General features: G+C 38.7%; 1 protein-coding gene across 1 annotated transcript in view; it reads left to right on the top strand.

The window, feature by feature from the left end:
* The first annotated feature begins 84 nt into the window (after positions 1–84).
* Positions 85–18,259, top strand: part of LOC137979046 (striatin-like) — a 32,920-nt gene continuing 14,745 nt past the window's right edge. Inside the window, exons 1-11 of the mRNA XM_068826208.1 lie at positions 85–535; positions 3,170–3,273; positions 5,941–6,096; positions 6,503–6,763; positions 8,335–8,552; positions 10,101–10,295; positions 11,575–11,600; positions 11,753–11,837; positions 13,774–14,081; positions 16,078–16,133; positions 17,170–17,286. Of these exons, the coding sequence (XP_068682309.1) occupies positions 371–535; positions 3,170–3,273; positions 5,941–6,096; positions 6,503–6,763; positions 8,335–8,552; positions 10,101–10,295; positions 11,575–11,600; positions 11,753–11,837; positions 13,774–14,081; positions 16,078–16,133; positions 17,170–17,286 (1,691 nt within the window). The 5' untranslated portion in view covers positions 85–370. The remainder of the gene's footprint in view (positions 536–3,169; positions 3,274–5,940; positions 6,097–6,502; positions 6,764–8,334; positions 8,553–10,100; positions 10,296–11,574; positions 11,601–11,752; positions 11,838–13,773; positions 14,082–16,077; positions 16,134–17,169; positions 17,287–18,259) is intronic.

Genomic DNA, 18,259 nt, shown 5'->3' with positions numbered 1-18,259 from the left:
GTAGCCTTCGGCAATGTTCGAAAATCCGGTGTGCAGGAATTCGATAGGCTGATAGTGGAGAGAAGATGTCATGTGATCTTAAATGAGAGCAATCTAAATGTCTTCCATTTTTGAGAGGGGATTATTATCAAAGTAGCGGGTTTTTTTCGGGCAAGTTGAGGCATTATTTTGGCGCCATAAGGAAGTAGAGTCCACGGTTAGAACCGGCTTTGTCTAAGGAACCCCTATCGCTTCTGTTGAACCAATTACTGCAAGATCAAATGACGGTTTCTTTGGCGCGTTCGGTGTTTCTCTTGCATCGCTCGTTTGTCGCGTGCTAAATTGGAATGGCGGCTTGCATGGAGTAAAGAGTGGTACGTAGAAAATTGACATGGAAAACAGTAATGGTGGAAAAGTCCCTGTATCTTCACAAAACCAAGACATTGACTCAGGGACAAAGTACACGATTCCGGGCATTTTGCACTTCATTCAACATGAGTGGGCTAGATTCGAAATGGATCGAGCTCATTGGGATGTGGAAAAAGCCGAATTGCAGGTATGCTTATATTATATCTGATTCACCTACCTTTGCTAAGACTGCAGTGTTGTTGTGAGTTTTGGAACAGAACTCACTGAAAACGTTCCATTTCTTCTTTGTCCTTTCTTCAAAAACGGAAAGTTCGTTTGACCCTATAAGAACGTAGTTTAGGAGAATACTTCATATCTGTGCATTGTTTTGATCCGGTCACTTCCGAACTTTATCTTAATTTTTTTGTCACAGAATCGTAGATTTGATACTGTCTAGGAAAATTGTTCGTTTATTTATTCCTTGTTGAGAATTAGCTTTAAGCTTTTGCCAGAAAGTTAAAGTTCAATAAGGCACTAGCTTATACAAATCGATTTCGTTTACTGTAGTATCTCTGATCGTCCTGCCTTGAAATCTTGACAAGATATTGCCAGTAAACCGATTTGTACGTTTAAGGTTTTTTTTAACGAAATGTTCATAACGAAGGATTTCTTGACAGCAAAATTAATTTAGAATTCTACACTAATCTTTGCTTGAGTGACGGTTTTCACATCAATCACTTATTTGTCAAGATTGTTGGAGCGAGCTGCGGTTAGCTAGCTCTATAAGGCAAGCTGATCGTCGAAACCAGCTGGTTCTGCTACGTCTACCATTGTCCCTGGATATTTACAAATGTAATTAGTACAACCCATGGAAGAGGCCTCCAAGCAAATCAAAGATCTTGAACGTTGGGGACAATCCTAGTGTTTTCTCTGACACAAAATTCAATTACATTCTTGAAATGAGCTGTGACAGCTTGATAATCAATGTTTATGTTTTCTCACTGAATGTTGATTTTACAATATGAGGAACTTGCAGGCTTTAGATTAAACTACCCTCTTGCAGAAATTTGGTAGTCTGTTGGGATTCCACCTAAGCAAGTAACTTATTAACCAAGACAACTTGCAACACCAAGTAAAAGTTTGTCCAAAAATAATGACGATAGAGATGTATCAATTCTCATGTTGACTCTAATAAGATCAAATGTTTTTTCATGCTCCCTTGAATTAAAATTGGATATCACCGATGACTTCATTCTTAAAAAGACATTCCGGAGATCAAGTGCTCATTTGAATACATGTACCTGTTGCATGCATCCACTGTGAGATCACAAAACAGAAAATTAAATATTGGTGTTTGTGGATGTTGCTTTGTGAGATGTATACTTTATACAGTATTTAAGGTCTTGCTGTAAACTAAGGTACTTATCTTTCAAAGGTATCTTTCCTTTTTTGTAATTATCTAGGATTGAAAACAATGTAAGAAATTAAATATTCCTATATTGATTGCACATATTGTGCTCTATGTAAATAGAAAGAATGAATTTTAACTTGAGGTATTCAATGAATCAGTCTTATGGTGAATGGATATTTCCTACAACTAAGTTGATTATTGTCAGAGATAAATCAATCCTAATGTCTGTAACATTTTGGAGCTTCGTTTGTTAAAGAAGACTGCTACATGTATGTCTCAGTACTTCTCTGTGTTGGAGATAGGTATTGACACCAGACGACAGTCTTTGAACCAATCCCAGACACTTTGTGTTAGGCCATCATAACATTGCATTCAATATAGATAAAGTGAATATAAAACAATATTGATAAAGTGAACATTATTATTTATGGTCACAATATCAAATTAAAGCAAGTCTTTTTCAGTAGCTTTTAAAGTTCCTTGCACTTTAGCCTGCTTTTCTATTACAGTAATTCTCTGCTTCTCTCTCTGACAAACTTTGTTGCTTTCTAACCTTAACCAGCCTGAAAAGTTTCCTTCTTCACTGTCTGCGAAAGATGGGAAATCTGGCTTAGTTGAGTTTACAATAGAGCAAGGAAGGGGAGTGGGTTGTATTCTGGGTGCTATTGACATTGCAAACTACTTTTCATGACTGTTTTCAAAGAACATTCGCATTATTGCAAGTAAGATTGCGGTGTCAATCTGTTGTTGAACCCTTTGTCCTCCCTTGCTTGGCCGTAGCTGAAGTGACTGGCGGCTTATCCAACTAAGAACCTATAATCCTGGACAAAATTGTTGAGACATCTTCTATTTATTCCTCCTTAGGGTGCAGGGATGGCGCAGTGGTAAGAGCACTCGCCTGCCACCAATGTGGCCCAGGTTCGATTCCCAGACCCAACTCCATAAGGGGGTTGAGTTTGTATTGGCTCTCTACTCTGCAACAAGGGTTTTTCTCCGGGTTATCCGGTTGTCCTCCCTTAGCAGAACCAGCATGCAGCTGATTCCAGCTGGCTGTAAGCTGTGCTCCAAGGTCATACATGGACCGTATAGCGGCAGCCAGAGGTGCCATAGTATGCTTTCAGTTCGACCTTGTTGAGCTGTGTCGTTGCTGTACTTGCGACGGCGTTTATAGCAAAACATTATTTTGTTAGGAAATTTCTTGTGAAAGTGTGAATGTATTTATAAACCAAAATGTGCCACAATCCAATTTATCCATAAGACCTATTCCTCTGCAGCTCAATAAGACAACTACATGTAAATTTAGATCTGTTGGTCTATGCTCATATAGTCACCAGCCAAAAAGGCACCAACAGCTACATGCAGACCATGTACCCCTCTGTTTTAAGGTACTATTCTCAGTGTGATTTTGTCTTTCTACATTGACATTTTTAGGCCCGTATAGCATTTTTGCAAGGAGAAAGGAAAGGCCAGGAGAACCTTAAACATGATTTGATAAGAAGAATAAAGATGCTGGAATATGCTCTTAAGCAAGAAAGGTAACTCAGCCTTTGAGTGGAGATGGATATCAATAAACTATTATAAGAGCTTGGCCTGGAATCACCAACACTGAGGTCAAGGTTCTGGTGTGCTGGCCACATTCTTGCTGTACGTCACTGTTAAATTCAAGTTGGCATTAACAGTGCATGTGAAGATACAAATACATCATATAAAAATAGATGGAAATGCATCAGAGAATAGCTGTTTACAGGAATGGTCTTGATTGTGCACAGTGCAAAAATCTGCAAGGCACTTGATTGCAGGTGCAAAGCACACCTTAACAGACACCGTTATGGTTAAGGGGTTCCCTTAGCGACTGATGGGCCGTTATGGTGTAGCAGGGCTTGAAATAATTGTGACCAATACAGTCGCATTTGCAACTGAATTTTTTCCCTTTGCCACTAAAATATCTGGAGAAGTCGCAAATTTGCTCTTTGGAAACAAAAGGGTTAGCAGTTGCCACTTTGCTGCTCTTTTTACTAAAATAAATGAAGAAATGACAAAATTATTTTGTTTCTCGCCTAGAGTTTTCTTTCAATCTGAAGATAGTGTAATTGTAGCGTAATTTCGCTGCGATGTTACATGTATGTGCACAACTCCATTCCTTCAACGTCATTCGCCATTTTCAGCGGTTTCTTTCAACACAAGTATTGTGGGCTCATATTTTGTTTTGCTACACCGCTGCGCAACGATTTTGCGACTAAATTTGCGAAATTGCAACTACATTTTCGTATCTTGTGGCAAAATTGCGACTGGATTTTTTCGCTAATTTCAAGCCCTTCCGCAGTTCAGTATATGATTAATTTCTATATCATTTTGTTCATTAATTATACAGTACCGTGCAAATGTAAGTTGACAGTCTCGACTCGAAACTCTATCCGCAATCCTCAATGTTTTCGAGACTCGAGGATCGAGTTTCGAGGCTTGAGTTTCGAAGATCGAGTTTCGCGACCCTCGAAATTTTTTCGAGGATCTCTATCAGAAATCTTGAGGTGAGGTGAGACTTCTCGAAAGCAAAACAATAGCGTCAGACAATAGCTTTTGACACGCGGCCGCCTTTAATATTTGCAGACATTCGAAATCAAATTACATGTCTTTTTCAGGATCGCTTCCACTGTATGCGCGATTTTTTATCACCGCTCATGTTTTCTCGACTTCAGTGTTCATAACTGCCGAATTACCAGGACAACATTGATAAGCAGCCCTAATCCAGACACCAAAATTTCTTGGAAACACATTTATAATGAGTCAAGCCTCCATGCACTTTGCGAAAGATCTTCTGTAAACAGAAAGCGGCGGCAAAAGTCTTCAACCGAACATACCAAATGTAAACAAACTTGAACTTAAAAATATTTACACGGTACTATGCGATACAAAAATTTTAATTTATTTCCAACTGCTTCTTGTGCTGACGTCAACTAAGTTCAGATGCTCTTGAGTATTCTTAAGTAGCAAATGTACTGGTAACAAAGACTCCTCGCTGCCAGCAATTTACTCCAGACACTTGATACATTTAATTCGTGCAAAACTGACAACGGTGTCAACTTTAATAAGCGAACGTAAAAATGCAAGCATCGAGTGTTCTTCGAACGTGAAGGAATAAATACTTGACTTAAAAAGCACATGACTCTGTAATTGTTGTTTCACTCCGAAATTTTTGAAGTCAGACCGACACTACTCAGTGAGAAACCGCCATGTCAATCAAAGGGTATGTGAATGAGAATGCGCATAATTAAATGCTTAAAAAACTAAAGCGTTCAAAATAGCGCATACTAAAAGGACAACGGGAAGACCTCTTGAGGAAAAATTCCACATTTTACACAATTTACATGGTTCTATTATTTTATCACGAAGACCTAAACTGGCCTTTACCCTGCCGCTTTGCGATGTGTAAACATTTGGACTCGTACTGAAAATCACACCAAACTCGTAGAGTGACGGGGGTTTATTTCGATGTTTTATTAAACCCTGCAAACAAAGCATTGCTCTGTACCCCAACTATAGGCTCATCTTAAAACTGCAACAGAGTATCATGCAAACCAAAACACAAAGCATGATTTAAAATCATTCAGCAAAAACAAAACAAAGGTCGTGACGTCATACGAACACCAACACAAAAATTATGTCAGCGAATATCACACCTTTCTGGGCACAACTTTTTCTATGAAGTGAACTGATGGAAAAATTCATTCCATATAAGTTTTGAGGGCACAAAGTGCAAAATACTTTTGTCTGACTAGTTTCTGTGTGAATACACGGCAGAGGGCTAATTAAATATTCAAGTTGAAATCAACAACGCGGGCACAAAGCGAGCGATCGATGATATCGCGAAACTTACAATGCTGGGTAAACATTTTTTTTTTTTCAAAAGTATGCAAAATAATTCAAATAATTCTAAACCAACAGTAAGATAAAATAAAAGCCATATAAAATAGACAGGAAGAGAGACGTGAAAAATTAATCACGCGAAAACTCCTTTGTTTTCTCCACTCGAAAGTCTCGAAAATTGTCTTGAAAATTTCTCTAAAGCCCTCGAACGTCTCGAAACTTGACTCGAGCCTCGATCCTCGAAGTTTCCCGCGGATCGAGCTTCAAGGGACTGTCAACTTACATTTGCACGGTACTGTAGGAATGATACTGAAATGTTGTTTACCTTTTTTTTAAAGAGCGAAGTACCATAGATTAAAGTATGGCACAGATGTGTCGCCAGAGAAAGTCAATAAGGATGAAGACAGTGGAAACCAAGAACCTCACAATGACACCTCAACAAATAATACAAAGCCTGGAGTGAACTGGAGACAGGGTCGCCAACTTTTGCGCCAGTGAGTGATTGCTTAGCATGGATCTATAGGATTTTATTTTGAATTCCTTCACCTGGTGCTTTGGTTATAAATGGCTGGTGAGATCAACCTCAAGCTAGGAGGGTATTCTTGATTCTTGGGTGTTGATGTCCTCCTCATAACTTCAAGTATGGTCAATTCATGATGGCAGGATGATTATGGCAAAGAAATGTACCAAAATCTAAAAGCCACATGTGGAGCACAGCCATTGTTTTTGTTTATTTAATTAACCTATGGTTTCGTGGGTCTCTCATTCGTTTTGATGTCATTGTTGCTTAAAGCCGTTATCTTTAGGAAGATGGCTCACAAATAATGCATCATTACCTTGTACTTGAATGTAGGAGTTATCATTCTCTTTGTTTACAAAAAGTCTTAAAATATCTTTCAGGTACCTTCAAGAGGTTGGTTATACTGACACTATTTTGGATGTGCGATCATCCCGTGTCAGATCTATTCTTGGCCTCTCTGTGTCTGATTCAAGCCCAGATAACTGTCAGCCAAATGGAATTCCTCCCATTACTCGTGGCCAGGAATTTGCTGTTATTGAAGATCATGTTAGGCTTCCTAAGAGAAATGAAACAAATGTCATCAGAAAACTATCTGAAGAAGAAGAAGCAGATGGCATCCTGAATGCACCACCTGGAAAAAGGTTGAGTGTTTTTCTTACTTTAGCGTGCTCCAGATGTTTCATAATCACAATACTGTCAATTTTTGGACACCTCACCTGGGGTTTCTTTGAGTTTTTTAGTAAACAGCTGGTTTTGTGAAGTAGGCGGCTGTGGCAAGAAAGAGGCCATAAGGGGGGATCTACATGTACACGTGGCCAATTAATCACTCACTGATGTCACTTTTGATTCACTGATGTCCCCATTAATCACTCACTATTAATATAAGAGGACAATTTTTTTGCACTCTCGATCTCTTGTTGTCCACCTGCACACTTTCTAGTTGTGTCTTCCATTTTAAATAAACAACACATGGAAATTGGAGGGACGTAGTGAATGTGATAGAGGCAACATTTGGCACCAGTCTTTCTCCTCTGTTCAACCAACATGGCAGAGTAGATGGCGTTGGTGCACGAGTGGCTAAGGCGAGTGCAAATAACTAGGAATTCATAGAAATATTTAGCATCCAAAAAGGAGCAGAACATACAGCAAAAGGTTTCTTGATATTCTAGTTGTTTTAGTGAATTAAAATAAATAAGAATGGATCGAAGTGCAATGGTGAGAATCGTGTAATTTATTAAAAAAGTATGCTGCAATAACTTAGGGAGTAGCGGGCAGAATTGGCCAGTTGCTGGCTTCTGATGAAACCTCTGCCTCACTGTTGAGAATAGGCCAAATCCCGTGCCTAATTTAGACAGCAATGTTTTGATAAAGTTCTTTCCACGCAAGACTTTTGCTGTCATGGGACTGCAGTACCAGGGGTCTCAATAGAATTTGAAGTAGGCGTCTGCTTACATAAGCAGCTGTGACAAATTGAGGAGCTGTAAAAACTCAAAACTAGGGGGGTCTGGGGGCATGCTCGCTCAGAAAAGTTTGAAATATTGAAGCTGAGAAATGCAATTTCCAGCCTTTTGGGTGTTAAATTGAAAACATATTGATTATCATTTTTCTTACAGCTACACCATCAAAATTAATTTGGTTTAATCTGAATGATTTATTGATATATTTCTTATGCTTTTTTTTTTCTTTTTAATACTCTAATGTGCATGTACATGTATTTGAATCATCATTTGAAAGTCTTTGCTGTGTCAAAATACAAGGAACCATGAACCTATTGACTCCTGGGAGCAAGACTTTACAGATTTTACTCTGTCTAACTCCAGACGATTTTACCATTTGAGGGCGTCCTAGCACGTTTGGGAGGCGCGGTGGCCTCATGGTTAGTGCGCTCGACTCCGGATCAAGTGGTCCGGGTTCGGGGCCTTGCTGGGGACATCGTGTTGTGTTCTTGGGCAAGACACTTTACTCTCACGGTGCCTCTCTCCACCCATGTGTATAAATGGGTACCGGCGTAACGCTGGGGGTAACCCTGCGATGGACTAGCATCCCATCCAGGGGGGAGTATAAATACTCCTAGTCGCTTCATGCTACTGAAACCGGAGATAAGTGCCGGCCTGATGAGCCTTCTGGCTCTTAAGCAGAGACTTTTAGCGCGTTTGAGGTGTCAATGGGTTGAGCAGTCAAAAATCCATTAAACATGTGTGGTTTCTAACAGGGCTCCAGTTCGACAAGTTGGTAGCACCAGAGTTTCTCCTCTAGACAATGATATTGAAACAGAGGCTGCTCTGGCTAACTTCGATTTTCTTCAAAATGATGTGGAAGACGAGGAAGATAATGATGATGAGTTGGATGATGGTGGCAGCGCTGACGATGAATCAGATGATCGAGACGACCTCAGATTAGGAAGGAGACTCAGCAAGAGAGCCAAACCAGGTAAGCCAGACTAGTGTCGAAGGAACACGCATGAAGAGAAAATTGAGTGATCCAGAAAGAGATGACTGTCCCATCTTCCTGGTCAGACCAAAACCATGTTTTCAGAAGGCAATAACTCTTGGAATGTAAACGCTTTGTGGGACATGCCCAACTTATCAGTGCAACATTGCTTAATGTCGTTGAGTTCGACAGGCTGTAGAGGCAATTTCTCTACTAATTTATGAAAATTGGCTGAGGAGTAAAGAATGTACATGTAAGAACCAGGGAAAACAATAGGGAATTCCCATATTTTTGTCCAAACTTTGATTACAATTTCACCAATTTGGGCTTGTGAACAACCAGTATTATTGAAATTTTTAACAGTTGTTGAATTTCTTTCTTTGTTTTTATTTTATTTGCCCTGGAAAACCCCTGAAGGAAGGGGTCTTTTACTTACTAAAATCTTAACAGACTTCTTTTTGCAGCTCAGATGTATGTCTTTCATATAACTGTAGTCTCCTCATATTCAAATACCATACTGTAGTTTTTCAGGAGGCCCACTCGGTTATAAGACGTACCTTTAACTTTCAAACTTGATGGCTTTTACATGTATGTCACAAACTGAAAATTTCATCAAAATGCTCGGTTATAAGATGCATCTCAAATAGAGGAATTCGGTTCAACTCAGTTTAATGCTGTCGCAACTGAAGATTGCAGTGTAAATCAACTAGAATTTAGAGAAAAACCTCTAAATCCTGCTTTTATTAGTACTTTCTTGCGGATGTTTTTGTTGTACAACTCTAAGAATTTGAAGGCCATCATCAGGAAGGTTGGTGTGAGGCTACCATTTTGGAATTGCAGTAGGGGGAAGACTGGGACGAGTTTAACATACAAGATGGTGGCAAAGGATCAAAGAATCATCCCTGCACAAGTTTTGTTGCAAGAAGATACTCAGCGATAAGACGGACCTTGAGTTTAGGTCACATTTGGGGCCAACAAGCAATGTTTCTTTGAGAAAAAATGCTGGGCCTCATAACCGAAAAACTATGGTACTCTACTCGCCAAATGACCACCTCTCAGTAACTTGGTATAGCACTGCACTGATATCACAGAGGTCATGGGTTCAAATCCTGTTTTAGCCCGTGTTTTTCAGGCTTTCTTTTGTTACTGCCTAAGTAACATTCATAACCGTGATGATCTAAAATTGAAACATGCTTCTTTCCACTCTTCAAATTTTTGTCCATCATATCCATTGCTCTCTTCATACATAATTATTATTCCTAGTGTTATTGATGGTTTGCATCTGATGTCACGGCAGCCATGTTGGATGGCAAGTTCAATAACCCGTGTCTCCGCAGCGAATTAAAACTTCATTGTTATGCAAATTATGCGAAAATAAATTGTATTGTATTGCCATCCAACATGGCTGCTGTGTCACATAGGTGCAAACCAAGAATATGTGTAATAATCAGCATTGCTATGAATAACTTAAGATATTTTTATTAATTGTTGCTATCCTCTGTTGAGGTATCCATGCTACGTGATCACTTTGTTTTTGCCTTTTTGCAGATGTAAGTAAAGATGCTGTCGAAGAGAACTTGCTAACAGTAGACGATGAAACAACGGATGCCCTGGCAGAATTTGCTTTTGTCATGGAAGTAGATTCGGGATCCGAATCAGATGTCACAGTCATTGAGGTGGAAGACATTGGGCCTGGCATAGAGGAAGTCGATATACACATGCCAGAGGACCAAACAACACAAGGTCTGTTTTTCAGTCTTTCATTTACTCCTGAGGTTACTCCTGAGAATCTTTATTCTCCTTATGGAGTTACCACTCTTGGTGCCTAAACAAGAAGAATTTATTATTATTATCATCATCATCATCATCATTATCATTATTATTATTATTGACGATGATGATGCTCAAGATAGGGTTAAATCCATAGAAGCTTTGACAGTTTTTGAGACTTCATGTAACATACCAAGGAATTCACACCAAATAGTGCTCTTTCCAATTTTCCTGCCAAAATGGAGGAAAATGGAGATATTTCGGGCTTTTTAAATTTACACTATAATGTGTCTAAAGAGAGCTATTTCATGGTATGTCTTTCTCCTGTTATTTCTAAAATCACTGGTCGATTGATTTGTCTTGTGCCAGTAAGTCTGACATGTTCAATATCTGTCGTTTAACAACTGCTACAATGTACATCCACTCAAAAACTATGTCTACTTTAACCCTTCGACTCAGAAATGAGACTTGGTAGATTTTAATCTGTCTAATGGGAGATGATTTTACTAGTCAGTGGTGGGCAGTTCAAGAGGCAATTGGGTTAAAGGTTTTTTTAAAATTATTTATTTATTTAATCACATTTATCTACATGAGCTAGATGAGCTCATCACGGGGGGCTTACAACTAAACTCTAATTACCACATAAAACATCAACACAGACACAGGATACAAAGTAGGTCAAAAAAAGAAAGTTTTAGCTTAATTAGGTTAATTATAATGACCACAAAAAGAAAAAGAAAAACCTTTAGACTCTCTTCCAAACCGCAGCTACAAATAGGTGAAGACTTACCGGTAACAGCGATCTTAAAAGGATAATAATTTAAACCACAAGCGCCTAGCCACAGTCTTGTACGAATTACGGAAGAGTATCTGTCAAGAGCATAATCAAAAGGCAAAAAATACTTTGGAATATTATATTGATTAACTAACGCTCTCTTAAAAGAGCCAATCGAATCAGATTCACGAATTTCCAAATCAATGTCATTCCACAGTTTAGTTGTGGAAGGAAAGAAAGACCTTTTAAAGCACACTGTGTGCACAGGGAAAAGAGTAAAATTTTGAGAGGATCGAAGGGTTAAAAGAGTTCTCTTGCAGACTCTAGCTGGAAGCAGATCCTTAAGATAACATGGACTCAAATTATTTACTATGTTAAAATAACAAATCAGGGTTTTCAAGTTGTAATAATTCAACAGAATAATATTGCAATTTCCCCCCCTAACAAAGACTTGATTTTCTTTTGTCTTCCGTCTAGAAGATAGAGGTGAACCCATTGATGAGGTTGGTAGTTGATTTTAAACCTGATTTATGCATTGACCAACTGTGGTTAATAGTGTTTTTTTTCGGGACCAGTAAATAGCATTGATTCCACTTTAGTCATGTGTGGATTTGGCCGTCAATGTTTTTGTTCAATAATCTTTGTTTCTCTCTAGAATGAGTGGGGAGTGGACCCAATCTATCTGTCAAAGTTAAAGGAACAGTATAAAAAGGAGAAGAAAACCAAGAAGAGCCAAAAGAGTAAGTTGAGGTCACTTAAGCTATCCATGGAGGCATGGTGGTGTAAGCAGTCAGTGCGGCAGACTCCTGATAAGACAATCATGAGTTTGGGGCCTGGCTCTGTCACCACTGTTGTTTCCTTGGACAAGAAACTTTGCTCAACACCTTCTCCATCCAGGGTTATCATAGGCGTACGAGCCGGGGGGGCGGGAGGGGCGGCAGCCCCCCCAGTCTCGGAAATTTTTGGGCAAAAGGCTCAAAATTTGGGCAATGAAGAAACGATAAAAGATGGAATTAAAAAAATATAAATAAGGCAAAAATATAAAACAGAGCACTTGAAAGTATAAAAATATTACTTGTGTAACTTAAAAGATATTAAAGTCCTTGTTTTGAAATAAGTCCTTGCGGTTGATCTTAAAACATTTGAATTGCTCGGCTGCTGATCTGGTGATCGCTGGAGTTTGCTGCAGTTCGTACCAAATAGAGTCAGCAAACGGTATTGACAAAATAATTGACACTTTTGGACAACGCCGTGGAATAAATAGCTACTTTTTAAAATAAGCTTTTTGCTAGTTTAAATACTAGATGGAGTAGACTAATACAGAGTATGTGAGGTTCTAAGTTTTTATTAGTTACTAGATCGAGTAGAACTACATAGATTATGTGAGGTTCTAAAAACTCTATGTTTCGAATACGTACAGTTTTATGACTTTTAAGGATTGTAAACGAATGTTTTCTTTCCTACATTTTGAGGGAGTAAAAAACGGATTTCAACAATCAAGCATTCGGGCACTGTGTAATTTTTTCGGGCAAAAAGGACCCCGCCCCCCTGGTAGGATCGTGCCCGTACGCCTATGAGGGTTATCAATGAGTATTGCCAACATACATGTACTGCTGGGGTAATCCAGCAATGGCCTAGCCTCCCCTCCTGGGTGAGGAGCAGCACTCTCAGTTGCTTCATTCGGTTTGACACCAGAATAAGCTCTGGTCTTGTGTGTCCCAGTGGCTTGTGTGCGTTGAGATGTTTATTTGATCTCGACAAAAGTGTTACATACATACATACATACATAATTTATTTGATAAAGCAGGTTATAAGTAAAATAGGCAAGACAAAAGTCCTGATGTGGACCTGCACTGTCTTAATAGTACGTAAATTAATTAACTATATAAAAATAAATAATGATAATTAAATAGATAAATAGATATTAATCACTAATTTTAAAGAACGGAGAAGAATATTAATGACAAAAATTATGCCTAACTAATGTTAAAAATATTTAAAATCTGAGGATTTGTTGGTAATACTGAAGGAATCTTTAGTAAAACTAATAGATTTCAGAATATTCTTATTATCCTTAAGTTTCCTCTTGAAAATAGCTAAGTTAGAACAGTTCTTGATGTCATCAGGAAGGAGGTTCCAAACCAAAGCGGCTCTGTGCTGAAAGGAAGATCTGCCCACTTCTGTTCTTGGTCTAAGAATCTCAACATTTAGAGATTTTCTAAAATTATAAGTAGTCACGGGTTTAACTATTAAATCATTAAGAGGTTCAATAGATATTATATGTGATAACTAAAAGTCTCGTGATGTAAAATAAATTAATAGAGTTCCAATATGGAGCGTTCATGATATCGTCATTTGGAATGTTACAAGGTAAATTGTGAATAATTCTGGTTGCTCTTAAATGAATTTGATCGATATCATCCATCAAGGCTGAGGAACAAGACCCCCAAACTACAATACCATACAGAACACTAGGAATAATTGTTTTGTAATAAATAGTTTCTAAAATTGGTTTGGGTAAAAACTTTATCCGTTTTAAAACTGCGACTTTCTTGCTGAATGACTTACAAACATTTTTGGTGTTCTAAGGGATTTTGGTTTAGCTGCTGGAAATTACATTCCCAGGACATTATTACTATGTTTAAGTTAGCACTCCTTTTTCTCTTTTTGTTGCAGGACCAACAAAGTCAGTTCTACAGGCCATGCTGGCAAATCTGGAAGGCGAAGATGAAATACCACCCGCGCCAACGCCAGCTCCACCCATCATAAATGTCCCTCCCCCGGTAAGGCTGATTGGCTCCCGCGCCACTGCAGAGATCCCACCCATAGCAAGCATATCAGTACCAAGTAATGCGCCTGCAGTTGGTAAAGGCCCAACCCCGTCACCAGGCTCACCTGATGTCGAGCCCTTTGAGAGTGCACTTGGATTGGGTGAATTGGCAAGTCTGACGGTATCCAATGAAGCCGAGGCTCTTTCTTATGAAGTAAGTTGCAAGATAGTGCAAGATGGAGATGGTATGATATACCCGTGTCATGTCGCAACCAGCAAAGGGATTCCTGAAAAAAAAGTTACTGTCCTGAGCTGGGATTGAATCAATTAACCCTTTGACACGAAGGAGTGATTAGTGTATAAATTCTCCTCACAATTCCAATGAAATGTCAGTCAGACAGGTATTGAGAATGAAGACTATTATCACCTTAAGAAGTGTGCCCTTGATATACCGGTAACACCAGATTTTCATGAGTGCCCAACAAAGAAATCTATGGTGCAAGTTGAGAGAATGAATGTTTCAATCTTGGAAATAATTGGTTGAGAATAATTTGCTAGCGTTCTCATGTTCTGTCCCTAGTTTAAGTCCTGAATAACTTTATCTTCAAAGAAAAAGAGCTGAATGTAGTTGGCATTGTGGTGAGAGTACTGTCCTTGAACCACTGTGTCTTGATGAGAGGCTTTTCCTGGCATAAAGTACTCCAGTTTTCTCCTCCGATGAAAAAAAACCACAATGACTGAATGAAATAAATATATATATATATTATATAAACACCAGTGAAACACCAATTGAGCTTTTGCGCGAAAACATGATATCGTCACACGTGAAAAGATCACTGTTGCTATGGTTACATATAAAATCGCACCTTTCGATGCCTTTTGTGAAATGATGTAGTATTGCATTGGTGTTTATATTATAAATAGAACATTATATGGCCGCTTGGAGATACGAAATTTCTCTTCAAGTGTTGAAAATTATTTTTCAACACTCAAAGAGAAATTTCGTATCTCCGCGCAACCATGTAATATTCTCTTTATATTTGAAGTGCAGGTTATAGAGGAAGAGTGAAGTCATCCTGGCACTTGACATTTGGGTTTGAATCCCATTGGAGGCACCAGAATTTTTCTTGTGACTATAAGAGACAATAAACTCAAATTGTCCAATTATTCAAGTGCGAGTATATCACTTCACTCTTCGACCACAATTACTAGAAAAAAGGGTCCTAGAGGAAAATTAAATCTGTTATTCTAGTTGTCCTGTTGTTCTGTTGTAATATTATGGCTAGAGATATGTAAGGTGATATCAGCAACACCATTTCTGTTTGGTCAATTTCTTGCCAAAGAATGCAAACGTCCCTGTGCGAAGGAACGCATTTGTTGCCTCAACATCACCCATCATTGTGGCTTTGGTTGGTGAAAGTCGGGTTTAAAAACACTAGGCGTACCCGAGTGTTTTTAGACCCGATAAAACATGTGCTGCAAGTTTTTTGAACAGCTTAAAAAACATTCCTCAAAGAGCGTGTCCCTCGAGGATACCTAAACTTCGAGCCAGGATTCGAGCTAGGATCCGAGCCAGGATTCCAGCCAGGATTCGAGCTAAGATGAGCTTTCTCCGCTATTTATTCTCGAATCTCTCGGTTAGGCTAGGTCTCGAATCGGTTAGGTTAGGTCTATTTAGGTTGGTTTTAGTCTAGTTAGGTCTAGTTAGGGTTAGGGTAGGTCTCGGTTAGGTTAGGGTAGGTCTCGGTTTGGTCTCGAATCCTGGTTCGGATCCTAGCTCGCATCCTGGCTCGAATCCTGGCTCGGATCCTGGCTTTATTCTTAGTTTATCTCGTGTCCCTCTGGACTCAAAACAATGGTTCAAATTGTGAGAGGTGAATATTAGCATACACGAAAAACAAGCTATGCCTTATTAGTATTCTTTATATAAAGAATACTAACGAGGAGTGTTTTATCAGGATATAAGGCTCATACACCTGACGTTTTATCGATGTTTTGATAGGCTGTTAGGCTCATGAATTATTAATGAGTTTTTTAAGGCCCAAGGAAGCCTCCAGTAACGAGTAAAATCGTAAGGCGTTAAGCAGAGTAAATCCTATAAGTGGCCTCTGAGAATTAAAGGGTTAATTAAACATGGTTTTGCAAGGGCGTAGAGTAAAGATAAACATTCGAGATTGTGTAATGATGATTGACTGTCTTATTATCATTAGGTGAATGCGAAAGATGAGTTCAGGAAAACGTGGAGTCCAAAGTACACTTTAAGAAGGTTTGTTACTGTTTTATTTATTTATTTATTTATTTATTTATACAAACAAAGACTTTCATTGCACTTACATACAGCAGTTACTTGCGATTACCTTACCTACAATTAAATTAGTTTTATAATAACAACAGCTACTGCAATTACACACACTATTGACTCAACGAACACTGGTACGGCATAGGAGAAGGCTGCATGCAGTGATCTTAAGTTGCACTAAAACTTCCGTGTCCAGTAAACATTAGCAGACTTTAAAATCTTAAGTAAAGAAGCGATCTAAAACTAAGGTACACTTGCTCGAAGTCGCCCTCTCGAAACTCTTCTATTGATGAGGTCGCACAGCGACCGAACGTTCTTCGCGAGATGGGAATCTCGATGCGAGATGGGAATTGGGAATTGGGAATTGGCCCAACCAACCGTGACTTAGCAGGAAAAAATTAAATGGACTTTGAAGAAGTCTAAAATTAAGAATGATCTATACAACGTCATAATAAGAGTGCTTAGGCCTAATCACTGAAACGAGTGCTATATTCTTCACACGATCTCGTAAAAAGTGTAGTTTACCGAACCGCAAAATGAAAATCCGTATGCAAATAAGATGACTGCGGGAACAGGTTTTTAATCTCTACATTTTAGTGGCCGGGTATTCTAGAATCTAGCCGTCATAATAAATGTAGTCTTCAAGGGGTTCCCATTTTTTGGCGTCCCCAATATTTAATTGATCCTCGTACCTTGATTTCAATGGTTGCAGGTATTGCAAAAGACAATCCTGTTCTGGTTTAGTGAATTATTGTAGTTGTTTAAGCTACATTCTTAATTCTCCAAACCAGGAGTAGTATCAAATCTTTGTCTGGTTGTCAATTTGGTTGCATTGTCAACCTTAACTTACCAAGATTTATATACTGTACATTTACAGGTATTTAAAGTAAACACTCTTGATGAACATTTGCGACCAGAGATGACATAACTCGAAAGTGTTGTGTTATTTCTTCAAAAGCATTAATTTAGTAATTTTATGGTGGTTATTATTTTCTATTTCCAGTCATTTTGACAGCATAAGGTCTATATATTTTCACCCGACTGAAGCAGCTCTTATAACGGCTTCAGAAGATCATTCCCTTAAATTATGGAATCTCCAGAAAACGATACCACAGAAAAAGTAAGTCACGGTGTTACAAAAATAATTGTTGAGAGTACGTTACATTCTTGGTATTTTACGAAAGAATTGTGTTGACACTTGCTTTGTTTGTTTGTTTCAGAGGTGTTCTTTATTTTATACAGAATTATTCTAGCTCGTTTCTAGGAGTAGCTTTGTTTAGAACGTTCTGGAAGCCTTTTTTTCTTGGATTAACACCAGTTTTGGTTAAAGGTTTTCGACGTGAATTTGCAATTCCCGTCTCGTCGCCCGCGATGTTGAAAATCCTCAATTGCAGACTAAAAAAACATGCTCGTGTTCCTACAACCCTGTAATCTGTGGGTATCCGACGCTTCACTTCACGATTTGACTTGACACTTAAGTGAAGTTCGTTGTTATCTCAGATCGTCTGGGACGGTCGCATAAACGTAAGAAAAGTAAGAAATGTTTCAGTGTTCCGGACACATCCCAGATTTTTTAGATGTTCGTGGATCATTCCTGAAATGTGGATACTCAAATGCGTAATGTTGGGGTGGTCATCAACAGTTTTAGCTCGTAATGAATCCTCTGAATTGCGTCTGTATTTCTCCTCTCACGACAAATGAACTGGTACAAACATCTGTTAGATTGTCGAAGTTTCAGCAAAATCTGAGGCGTTTGGGAAACAGTAGAACTCGTGATTGTTTAGGATTTTTTTGACGCATGAAAAGTGAGTTGAAGTTTGCGAAAATATGGTAACCCCGAGAAATTTTGGTTTGGTTATGACGTCATCTTCCGACCGTCCGTACGGTCAACTTTTCATGTAAACCAATACGCGAAATGTCGGACTTCTGGAACCCGTGTTTTTTGGCGGGAGTTTCCATGGCCAGCGTAGCGTACTTGACGCTGCGTTTTAGTCAACCAAAAAGCAAGTTATGTATTTTTTTAATATGACTTACAACGAGGAAAGAAAAGGAAGACAGTCAGCAGGTGAAAAATAAGCGATACTAAACATGAA

The sequence above is a fragment of the Montipora foliosa genome, chromosome 12 (genome assembly GCF_036669935.1).
Source record: "Montipora foliosa isolate CH-2021 chromosome 12, ASM3666993v2, whole genome shotgun sequence".
NCBI lineage: Eukaryota > Metazoa > Cnidaria > Anthozoa > Scleractinia > Acroporidae > Montipora > Montipora foliosa.
This window is presented reverse-complemented; position numbering and strand designations above follow the sequence as displayed.